This window comes from Neovison vison, chromosome 8 (assembly GCF_020171115.1).
Source record: "Neovison vison isolate M4711 chromosome 8, ASM_NN_V1, whole genome shotgun sequence".
NCBI classification, from domain to species: domain Eukaryota; kingdom Metazoa; phylum Chordata; class Mammalia; order Carnivora; family Mustelidae; genus Neogale; species Neogale vison.
Window position 1 is genome coordinate 142,384,412 of NC_058098.1, and position 11,956 is coordinate 142,396,367.

The 11,956-nt window shown below is 54.3% G+C and overlaps 1 protein-coding gene across 2 annotated transcripts; it reads right to left on the bottom strand.

Moving 5' to 3' along the window:
- Positions 1–1,715: 1,715 nt before the first annotated feature.
- On the bottom strand, positions 1,716–8,811 carry ALKAL2 (ALK and LTK ligand 2). Of its 2 annotated transcripts, none has more exons than XM_044262145.1 (5): positions 8,559–8,811; positions 7,178–7,231; positions 7,018–7,098; positions 4,212–4,277; positions 1,716–2,201 (listed from the first exon to the last, which is right to left on the bottom strand). In XM_044262145.1, the coding sequence occupies exons 1-4, from the start codon at positions 8,809–8,811 to the stop codon at positions 4,213–4,215; spliced, it is 453 nt and encodes a 150-aa protein (XP_044118080.1). In that variant the 3' UTR covers positions 1,716–2,201; position 4,212. The 2 variants fall into 2 exon arrangements, with proteins under 2 accessions (XP_044118080.1, XP_044118079.1); XM_044262144.1 differs by having other exon boundaries at positions 1,716–2,204.
- Between the last annotated feature and the right edge of the window lie 3,145 nt (positions 8,812–11,956).

An 11,956-nucleotide genomic window follows, 5' to 3' on the forward strand; every position in this document is an offset into this window, starting at 1 on the left:
AGATTAGCTTAGTGGGGAAAAACAGTTAAAAGGTTGGGAAAAGTTCTTTTATGTTGGGATGCTTAAATATCGAGACAGGACGTGTTCTCTCATCAGTGCTTCCAGACAAATAGGTGATCTCTGTGCACTTGAGGTAACCGATCTAAAACTCCTATGGCAGAAAGATTGTTTTCAAAATAAACTGGGGATATTGTAAAAATACAACTACGAAGCATGGTGTCTGCCTGCTTTCTTATTGGTATGTGAAGAAGAATTGGAAAACAGTGGCTCTCTTGTCCCTTTCAAGTGACCTGTGAGTTTCTGTGTGTGTGTTTGTCTTCAGTGTTAGGGAGTGGAAAAGCAAGGACAAAGGTCCGTTGCTTCTGCTGCTTTGTGAAAGAAGTTTGCGGCCCGTGCGGCCATACACATGTCCTTGGCTGACCGCACCGTCTGGGGAGTGCGGCAGTCTCCTCCTTGGAGCTGGCTGTCCAGGCTGGGCCTTCCCGGGAGGCCGGCTGGGTGAATGAGAGCTTGCCGTGCTCCCGGTCTGCCTCCTCATTCCCAGCCGCTGGCCCAGAGTCCAGGGAGGAGTGTGGGCCGTCGTCCTCCACAGCCCAAGTGGATCCTTACTCAGAAGTAGGAGGACTTTGGAGGAAAGGCTGCCCCATCCGGGTGGCTGCTTCTCGGTGTTGTGGAGCTGCCTGTCCTCAGAACCTGGGGGTCGCGTGTGGGGGGTGGGGTGGGGGCTTTAAGTCCTGGAGGGTGATCGTGGAGACTTCGTCAGCACCCCTCCAGGACGTGTGTCTGGCTCCCTGTGCGATTTCCCAAAAGCAGCCCTACCTGAAAACCTTTGCAGGCGAGCGGGAAACTTGAGAGGTCACATGGATTGAGAAATTGGTGACGGTGTTCTGAAAAGTGAAGAGTGGAGTGGAAAAGATAAAGTCATTAGAAACTAGGACTAAGAAAGAGCACGGCCGAGCTAGCTCAGCCCCAGGCCTTCAGCAGCTGCTTAGTGATCTAAAGGTAATCCCATACTCCGTCCCTTCAGGGTCAGACAAATCCCCGAAGTCAGTTTTCCTTACGGTTTGCATCTGTATCTCAAATACGGACCTCGGACCTCTCCCGGGAGTTGTGTCTGCTTTCGCCGTGCAGCTGTGTCCAGACGAGAGGTCCTGTGGACCGAGCAGCTCAGTGTTGAGTTCACCTGTCGTAAATGGAATGCAGTCGTATTTGTTCAAAATGTATCACCTGTCAAAATCAGCTGCTTAGAAGTCTTACCTGTTAGCTTTTTCGTGGTCGCGCAGTCACACAGGAAGATGCAGAGGCAGCCTCATTTAAATACTCGCCCCGTACTGGCCTCTGTCTTACGACGTGGCTGCCATGACACAGTAGCTCTCCTTTTAAAAAACACCAATTTAGTTGTCCCTTCCGAGAACTCCTAGCCTTCCCCTTTCATTGGGAAGGGGATCGATGCCTTTTATATCCCATGACGGTCTGCTGGTGTTAGGATCTCTTTACAGGCCGTTAAGTCATGAATTCCCGCTGGTAAGCTTGGTAGAAGTAGAGTCACTTGGAAGACTTGGTTATCACAAACACTTGGTTTATTGTTTTCTTTACAGCATTTACATATTGCACAGATATCCAGATACTATCTCACATTTATGATACAAAGGACTAATGAAATTAGCCTGGATATGTTCACAGACTTACACTCCACTGTCTCCTAAACGCGACAAGTTTTTTTGTGGGTTGTTTTGTTTTTGTTTTTGTTTTTCCATGCAATTCCAAATAATACTCTGGGAATTTAATTGTAAAAGTAACAAAAATATTAAATCATACCAAATGCTGTATGAAAATATAGTTTCAGATTCTGTTTATGTTTCTAAAGAAATACTCTTTGAGATTTCACCTACTGAGGAGGATGAAATAGCTTTGTCTGTCGGATATGGCACTACGCATTGGATGCGGAGCCCTCGCTTCTCCCCAGCAGCACGGACGGCAGGTGTTACCGTCAGGGACGCTGATCTACTGAGTACACATCTGCCAACAGTGTCGACAACTTATAAAACTCAAGTTAAAGGGACTATGGAAGAGTCTGTCTGCAAAAATAAATCTCTTGTTCACAGGGGTCATGTTCGTGAAGGCAGCAGGTTCTGCTCCCTGTTGGTCTCCAAGGCACTTCTCATGGTCCGTGGGCTCTCGGTCCTCCGCAGCTCTGCTCCCTGCTGAAAAACACATTTCGTCTCATAGAATTCCAGACTTTCTTACCAATTCTAGAAGACCTGTGCGTCAAATGACATAACATAATGTGTCTGAAAACACAAGCGATCACAGTCTCCATGTGTATTTCTCTCTGTTCCAAAGTGTCGTCTGTCTTACTGTGGGAATGACCAAGTTCTACCACTGGGACACACCTGCTGTGCTGAAGGAATGAAAACCGTCACTGGGGCAACCTAACGGTCACTACTCGGTTCCTCCTCAAGTCTGAGGAGCAGCCCGCAGTCCTGACGTGTGTTGGCGGGTCCTCTGATTTGGGCCACAGCGACGGACAGTCTGGCAGTCCTGAGAAACCACTCCGTGGCCCTTATGCCTCCTGTCTGCACGAGTATTTGCAAAATGCTCGTGGACTGAACTGGCTACTTGTTACTCAGAACTCCCATTTCTAACTTACCTGAGCCTTTGAACTTAACTGAGCTGCAGGTCTAGGCAATGAAGTGGTGCGTGGGAGAGGTCCCGAGTGTGTGTGTCTGGGGGAGAAGCTGGGAATCTAGTGTTTCTTTGGCTGGAGACAGTTAACAAGAGAGGAGTTGCTTTGGAAGGGAGCACAGGACATTGGTCTTCCCTCCTGTAAGCAAATGGACGTGCTTTTCCGAGGATATGCCTGGTTCATCTCTGGAAACCGTGCTCTCACTATGAAGGCAGGCTTAGGAAAAAGAACATTCCCATCTCCCCTAGCATGTCACCTTCACACACTTAAGAGAATCCAGCCCTTGCTCTAGAAAGAGGTCTTCTGTGTGCCGTGTAGGCAGTGAGAGAATCCACACAGGACTCTGATGGGAGGTGAAGGTGGAGGTCAAGGTAGTGCCCGGCACTTCTCAGCTCTGGCGTGAAAAGCCATGCTTTTACCTCCCCCACATGACAAGGCCGTGGACGCTTCTGTGAACTTGCAGGGATCCAGCCTCACAGTCCTGCACTAAACCACACGCTTCTGTCTTTAGCGGTGGGACTTGGACGGGGAGAAGACGGTGCTGGCAACGGCACTGGCTGTGCCTGCGTGCCCAGACGGTGGCCGTGGTTTGGCTCAGCCCCCTGGGCACTGTCCAGACCTTTATGGGCACAGGTTTTCCCACAGCGAGCATGTCTGTGTGGAAAGAACACGACTCCCGCGCCCACGCACACGAGGCGGACGGGGTAGCCACGGCCTGCATGGTATCACGTCCCCTCTGCTCACGTTTCCGGACAGCCCGTAGGTTTCCCGGGAACGGCCACCAAGGACCAGAAGCGGGTCTTGTCTGGGGGGGGTAAACGTGGCCTCTCGCAGTGCCCTGCGCACACCAGACACATCGGCAGTGTGAGATTATGAGACCGTTTCGTGCCTGAAGTCCACGCATTTGTGCCAGGAGGAGAAACCGGCCGGCCGGCAGCGCGGCTGGTCGTTGGTGCGCATCAGCGCTCAAGAGGCCGAGGCTGAAAATTTAGTTCCTAAACTCAATATGCTTTTATATTTTACTGCTGGAGGCTGTGGGAAAGTAACTGATGGAAACAGAGCGAGAAGAGCTATTCTTGGCTGTTCCTTATGAGCTTCCGGCATAACGATCGATTCCAACTCACACACTTGCCTGATCTGTCTGTAAGGTTGCACGGGTGTGGTTAGTCATGTGCTCACTTGGGAGTGTGAGTGAAAGCCTAAAAGTGAACAGGCAGGGTTTCAGCCGTGTCTCGTGTATGCATGAAGTCATGTGCTGAAATGAGCCAAGCAGGGGGTGCGCTTCCAGCGAGCGCGCTCTGCCCGCCCAGCGCTCCCGGGAGTCGCTCGCAGCCGCCGCCGGGGGCACCGCGCATGGGCTGGCGGGGCGCCTCTTACTGACGGCCCACATGCGTGTCAGGTCGACCTTACTCCAAGGAAGCCTACTTAAGCCAAAGGAGTATTTCGGAACTCCCATGAATTTTTCATGTCCCAAACGGGATTTGGGTCCGTGGTGTGTGTCCCCGCGAGGCTGCGGTCAGCTTACCTTAGCCCTCCATGCACATTGGACTGACAGCCAGCCGCGTAAGAAGCCGGGCACATCTTTTATAGTCTGTAGGGAACATAAATCGTGGACCCTTGTCAGTGACCTCAACAACCCCTGAAGTATTTTTATATCAACTGCTAAAGACATTGATTTCTTTAAATATTCTGAATTCCCTGGGAGTGAGCCGTGGACGGTCACCTGAAATCATGGGTTCTAAGTTGTTGACTGAATCGTTGACGCTACTTGAGGGCCTTTCAGGTCCCCTGGCAGGAGATAGTGATGGGACTGGCCGCTGGGTGGGGAGGGGCGGGCGCAGGGTCTCCATGCGCCCATTTTCCTTGCCCAGTGGCCCCTCACGCTCATCCAGTTGACTCTGGTTTTGCTCCCTAGACCGTCTCCCGTGCCCCATGGGACGTAACTTTCAGGGCTCCTGCAGGCTGGGTCCCCGCTTGGGCTGATCATACACAAAACCCTCTGCATAAAAATGTAAAGAAAGTGGGTCAACAAGTAACAGAGCAGAAAGACCCAGGTTAGATGGCGAGAGCAAACAATGTGCTAATTTCTGAGCACACATGGGTTTTCCTTGATATGTCACCTAATTTCCTGTTAAATCACTCCATAGGTGCCACCTCAGAGAAAACAAAGGAGGTTTGGTGATCACGGCCACAAAGGAATTTCCTCAGTTTGAAGTTCTGTGGAAAGCTACAGCAGTTGATAAATTACTGACGTTGACTTCTCAAGAGTCTCAAAATCCTACTTAAAAATGGAAGAATTCATGCTCTTAACTGAAATTCTGAATGAAAGTGTAAACTGATAGCAGTGAATTCGCACAGTATGTCAGACAAGCCGCTACTTCCAAAAATGCAGCTCCTGATATTTACACAACATAATGGTTTGTGTTCGGGGGGTTGGGGGGGGGGGATGGCCTGACAGCTGGAGACTGGGTCATCTGGATTCCTGGGATTTTTTCCCTCTTCCCTGGTTGCACCAAATGTTTTAGAATGCGGCTTTCCTAGATAGAGTACAGCGGAGGCCGTGTCATGTGAGTTCAAGGTAAAGCACATCCAGAGACCATGAAGGTGACCACCCAGCCCCCCGACCCCACCCCAAGCCGGCATATCTCCAGCTCTAACATAATCGGGATCTTGTCCAGGTGCAGCCCGGGGAGAGTTCAAAGTTCTGCTCTTCCCAAGAGCTGCCTTTGGGACCATGCTTTCAGTGAGAAGGCTCTGGTTCCTTCCCGTCCTGACCTCCCAGGATTCCAGTTTTCTCCCATAACGGCCTAAAGCAACACAGAAGGGGTCCAGCTCCGGCTCTCTACCTCCCTGTGGGAAAGTGTAAGTATCCACTCCCCCAGTGCACACACCTGCGGACTTCCATGCCTCTGAGGGGCCTGAGGGGAGCTGTGATGGACCCTGGTGGCCGCCTCTCTTAACGGGTGAGCAGAGATCTGGGTGGCGTGTGGTGAGTCACTCTGAGCAAAAGGAGGCAGTGAGTGTGGGCGCGCACGGTGTCCTGGGGGAGGGTTGGCAGAGTCGAGTGTGGGTCTGTGTATCAGGGCACAGGGAGCTGAAGCATGTTGTCCGTTTCCTCATCCATATATGAAAAGATTAGAAGTAATGACCCCCAGAGATCACTTTCAGATTTAGAATCTCTGATCCTATATTGTAGGATGGTATTTAAAAGCGTAGACCCATTTAAACAATAAAAATGAGAAGGGTTTTTGGCCTCTGGAATAGTGAATAAGTCTCAAGCAGAAGAAGAGTCCATGTCAGAAGAAGGAAGTGGGGGAAGGCCCATGCCAGGTGCGCAGGGCACGGACGGGAGAGTGGACCGAGGCCGGACTGAAGAATTAATCCGAGCTCCGTGGCACGTGCGTGCCGTTGGCCGTGGCTGAACCCTGTGCAGCTCTGAGGACTTGAAGGCCGAGCACCCCAGCTCCCTGCAGAAGGCGGCGCTCCCAGTCTCCGGCCACCCTTGGCGGTGCGCCCAGACAAGGAGCGCCACACGGCAACACCGAGGGTTTGGGGCAACCTTCCTCCCTGAGCAGAAAACTTCCACTTCATAGAAAGTGCCTTTTTTTTACTTCTCGTTTTTTGAAGGCAGGGCAGGAAGTCTGGTCTGGACACTCAGGGTAGTCTCCGAAAGCAGCTGATGAGACATCTGGGGCGTCTGCCCCACCTTCCTCCTGGGACTCTCTCGTGACACGGAAGGTGTAGCCCCTCCAGGAGAAACGGGCTCGGGTCTCTAGCTGGTGTCACTGTAGCCAGTAAGTCACTTGTCATCATTACGTGTTTTGTGAGGAGCACTAGCAACCCTCTTTGGGGGAATAAGATACACTTTGTTACAGATCAACAGCCAGAAAGCTACAGCTGGGTGCTGGACAGGGAGCGGAGCCCTGCACCCCGGGGCTGCTGAAGAGCAGCCTGTCCTCCGGGCGGGGCGGCCCCAGCTACCGCAGAGCCTTCCCCTGCGCTGGAGCCGGGGCAGCGGCTCCTTCTTAATGTCTGCTTGTCATCGACACAAACACGGACACCATGCCGGTTCATAAGCCAAACGAGAATGTGAATGGAAGAGTTGAGCCCACTCCAAGAGTTGATCAGTTCCAGTGAATGTGAATAATTTCCCCTTCGGCACTAGCAGAACGCAGCCACCTTCCTCTACGGGCTGGTCCCCCTAACCCTTAACCCCGTAGTTAGGAGGGAACATATATTGGCAAAGAGCAGATTGAGAAGGAGGGGCGGGGACAGGAGAGACACATGGACCCGCACTGGTCTTCCCGAGCGGTCAGGAAGCCGTCACTTACATGCAGGGATGGTGCAGTCTCTGGTGTTGTGGTAAAGTCTGTGAAAGTGTTTGCTGCACTTTGGGCTGAAGTAAAGAGGACCTGGAACGTGGAAGAAGCAGCAGAGTGTGAGGCCTTGAGGACGCCGGAACCTGGGCACAGGTGAAGGAATGACGCTTACCTGTAAGGTGTTTGAGGAACTTGTCCTTCATCCTCAGATCTCGAGGAACAATTTCTGTTTGAGGGAAAGAGCCTAGTTACCGCATTGCTCGAAACGAGCATTTTTTCATGTGCTCTCAGTGTTGAAGACGGTTCTCAGAAACCTCATTAACCAGTCACGCTGCACTGTGTAAAACACATCGGAGCCTCCCATCGCTGTACGTGACCGGATGTGAAGACTTGTAATCAGATCCCAGTTTCCTCAGATAAAGTGTTAGCTATTCACAAAGCTTCAATATTGTCTTGTCTCTGCCACTCGTAGGAGGACAGTGACCAGGAAGTTATATCAGGGCGAAGAGGTGTGTGGGGGGGTGTGGTTGATAGCCAGCTCCTGATTTATAAATCGTGTTTAGGCGTTTTCATTTTGGACAGCTTGGTGATCAAATACCACAAGCTCTTAAAGTTCCCAATCCTTCAAACAAACAAAATTGTCATAAGACTTTGTTTCTAGGTATATACTTAGAAAAAGGATTAAATGCCTTCAAAACCACCTGTTACGCAGGCTGGGGTAAATGCATGGAAAGAGACATTTAACCGGCTGGGAAGACTCACGTAGACCTCCCAGAGAAAGACAGCGCTCGGGTTTTGCTTGGGAACTAGCAAGGCTCTCATTCTTTCTGCTTCTGGGCGTGGCTTTTCTTCTTCGCAGTCAGTCACCTGTAAGCATCTCTCACACACGGGTTCTGGGTGGTAACTTGAGCGGGGACTGCGTGTGGTCGCACTTTGTTCTACCTCGAACACTGCTCATCTGAGGAGGCAGCATTTCCTACCACGGCTCCCGAATGTCAGTCTGTATGAAATTGACCTTATCACATTTGACCTAATTGTGTCAGGAAAGCATTAAAAGCTTGCACGCTTTCTCTGGAAATTTCCCACGGGGCACCCACTCTGGGAAGGCTCTGCCGTTGGCAGAGAGGGTGAGGGGAGGGGGTGGCTCCGAAACATTTCTGTCTGGGCTGAAAGTGCTTTGCTGAAAATATTTCCATTTCCTAAATGCCAGATGACAGTTCTGTGCCAAAGCTCCCGACCTAGGTAACAGCTCACGTGTCTTGCAAGTGGGGTAGGGACAGGTACACGCCAGGCATCAGCCCGTACCCACCACATATTTTTTTCTAAAAAAAAAAAAAAAGCCTAGGTTTTCCCAAGCACTCGAAACGGTTTTATCTTATTAAAACACATCTGCTTTCTCAAAGTCGGTTCTGTTTCCAAGCAAACGCGAGTTCAGGTTCTGCTGAGACCTGACAGGTACGCAGACGCGCGGGGGTTCCCTCTCCAGCGCACACGCCCGGAGAAGCCTCGCCCGCAGGTCCCTCCGTCCGCGAGCCCGTCGCCAGGACACTCACCCACTCGCTGCTCCTCGGGATAAACCGGGTAGTCCGGGACCTCCCTGCGGCCCAGAGCGTAGTCGTGCGGGCCCGGGAGTTGCAGCCTCTTGGACTCGCCCGAGTGGTACTTCTTGAGCTCCTGGAGGATCTCCACGATGAGCCGCAGCACGGTCTGTCCGTCGGCCGCCTCCCGGGGCTCGGCGACCCCGGGCCCCGCCGTCCCCAGCACCAGCAGCAACCCCAGGAGGAGGGGGCGCCCGGGCCCGCGCATCGTGCGCTCGCTCGGCCGGAGGGAGCTCGGCTCGCTGGAGGGGCTGCGTGCGGGGGAGACCGGGGAGAAAGTCGGCGGGTGGTGGCGGGGCGCGGGGGAGGCCCCTCCGGCGGAGCCCGCGGCCCCCCGCCCCCGCGCGCAGACCAGCGGCCGGCGGCGGAGGCTGGGGCGCGGTGTCCCCGGGGCCCGCGCAGGCCCCGCCACGGCGCAGCCGAGAGCCGGGCCTCGGGCGCCGCCGCCCCGCTGCGCGCCTCCCCCGGCCCGGCCCGCCTCCGCGCCGGCCTCCCAACTTTCCGAGGGCCGCGCGCCCGCCCGCACTCCGCGGCGCACGCCACCGCCACAACTTTCTCAACCTCGAGAGCCCGGCGGCGCGGCCGCGTCCACTCCGCGGCGGGCCGGGCGCGCACCCTCCGGTCCGGGGCGGCCGGAGGACGCGGGGAGGGTCCTGCCCGGGCCCCTCTCTCCTCTCGACCCCCGGCGTTACGCTCGCCGGGGAGTGGGGGCCGCGCGCCCCGCCCGAGCGGCCGCGCTCAAGTTTGCCTTTGTGTGGTGGTCGCCGCCTCCTCCCGGCCGGGTGTCCCCCCAAAACGCCCCCCGCGCCCCGGGACCCTCGCGCCAGCCGCGCGCTGTGCCAGATTTTAGACACCCCCCCGCCCTCGGGGAGGGGACAGACCCCGGCCCACACCTGCCCGGCGCCGCCCGCGGGGCCACCTGCGCGACGGAGCGCGGCCAGCTTACCTGCCCCGGTGCTCCGGAGCCGCGGGCGTCCTTCGGCGTCTGTCCCGGCGTCTGTCCCCGCGTCCCGGAGCCGCCGCGCGCCCCGCTACTCCATGGCCCGCGGCGACCCGGCGTGCGGAGCGCACAGGACGCGCGGGGATGGAGACGCGGTGGCTCCGCCGCTCGGAGCGCTGGACGCGCGGCTGCCTGGGCTGCGCTCCGACCGCGGCCGCTTCTTATGCCCGCGCCCGCCGACGTCAGGCCGGTCCCCGAGGGCTCCGCGCGGGGCTTGAATTAGAAGCCGCTCGAGTGCTCGTACCCCTGTGCGGATCTTCGTCAGACACCCCCCTCCCTACCCCCGACTGTCCCCCTCCCCCCCCGCCCCATCCCCTCCCCTCCCCCATCTCCTCCTCCGTCATCTCCTCCTCCGTCCCCAGCTCTACCCTCTCCCCACCCCGCCGCGCGCCTCCTCCCCTCGGTCTTCCCCTCCCCCTTCTCTCCCTCAGTCTGTTTCCCTCCGTTCCTGTCACTTGTGACAGGATGAGAAGAAACGCCTTTACCAGGAACTCAGATCTGTTTTTGTCTAAATGTAGATCTTGGGCTATTAAAAAAGGAGCTGCCTGATTGCCTCGACATTTAATAACTCAATTAGCGTCTGTCCTTTCGGAGGGATCTTCCGGCGTGGCTGGGGGCCACTGTCAAGACCCCAGGAGGTGTGCCCCGCCCCGGGTCTGGAGCCCGAGGCCAGGTCCCCGAGGCCGGGCAGCCCCCGGGGCAGGGGGCTGGGTTAAGGGCGGGACACGAGCAAGGCCCTGTGACCTGGGGATGCGCACAGGTACCCGGCAGGACACGTGGCAGCCCCCCCAGACCCCCCAACCAACACGTACGGACGAGCCGAAGCCCCTCCCGCAGGGGACAGCGGCCCGCGCGCCCGGCTCTGGGGACCAGTCGCTCGCTCCCCTTCCTCGGAAACGCCCGCGGCAGACCTCGGGCCACCTCCCTCCGGCCCTGTCTTTCCGAAAGTTTAGGTTCTTTGGATACAGGCAGGCACATTTGTGAGGCTTCCACAGCTTATCTGCTTTAATTTTTTTTTCTTGTAAAATGTATTATCAATCAACTGCGCGCTTTCCCATTTTATTGGCGCTTTCTGGGCAAGAGCTGGACATCCTCCAAGTCAGCGATCTGAGTGGGAAAGGTGTTCTCAGAAGGACGCCAGAAGGGAGGGTGCGCGCAGGAACTAAAAGCCTCACCCTAAATGCGACCAGCACCCAGGGCCGGGCCGGAGATGCGGCGGCCCGCGGTGCGGACCCCTGAGCCGGTGCTCGGGATCGCAGGGGCGCGGACCCCCAGGGAAGGAAGTCTCTCAGTCTGTATCTCTTTGCGTGCCTGTCTCTGCTGTCTCTCTGTCTCTGCTCCCTATCTCAGTCTCTGTCTCTCTGTCTCTGTCTCTGCTGTCTCTCTGGCTCAGTCTCTGTCTCTCTGTCTCTGCTCTATCTCTGTGTCTCTCTCTGTCTCTGTCTCCCCTCACTAGTTCCGTAGGTGTTTGTCAAAGTGAAGCTGGGGTAAACAGAATAGAGACAGAAGATACTAAAATGTGATCATCCAAATCCCCCCCCACACCTTTGGGGGATGTGTATACTCCGCTCTCCTTAAAAGGAAATGGTTTGATTTCTCAGTGAGCCCTTCTTTTGGCAGGCAATATAACTAAAATGTGAACGTTTCTGCTAAGATAAACTCAAAAACAAGGGGAGGGGATTCTTATCAAACAGTTCTTGCTCAGATAAAGTAGGATATATTTTTTTTCCTTTTTCCCTTTCCCCTGATGGAGGGGTGCTGGTCTGTTGCCCAAGCGCCGCCTAGTGACAAAGCTCCCGTCTGTGGGGACCTGCAGTGGCTGGTGCAGGAAGCCTCCTTCCCACCCAGCAGAAGGGGCACATGAAGCTTCTGTTGTAGAACATTCTGGTGTAAAATGTCTTTGGGAAATAAATACACACACACACACACACACACATACATATATGTGTGTGTGTATGTATACATATTGCTATAGTAAAAAAAGAAAACAAGCCTAATCACATATTAATTAAAGTTAAATCACATATTAATTACATAGAGTCTTTCCTTTTAAATACTATTTTACAAAATCAGATGAAATCAATGAAGAGGATTAAGAGGCGCAAAGTTCCTGTTATAAAATAAATACGCCTCAGGGATGGGAAGTACAGCTGGTCATACTGTAATCGTGTGCGGACAGATGCTCACTACGCTTATGGTGAGCGTTTTCTAGTATATGTCGTGTGAGATTACTATGTTGTACACCTGAAACTAGTACTACATGTCAACTATGCTTCAATTAGAAATAACAAATTAATTTTAAGAATTAATTTTTTAAATTTAGGTTTTTCTAAAAAATACCAATTAGAACTAC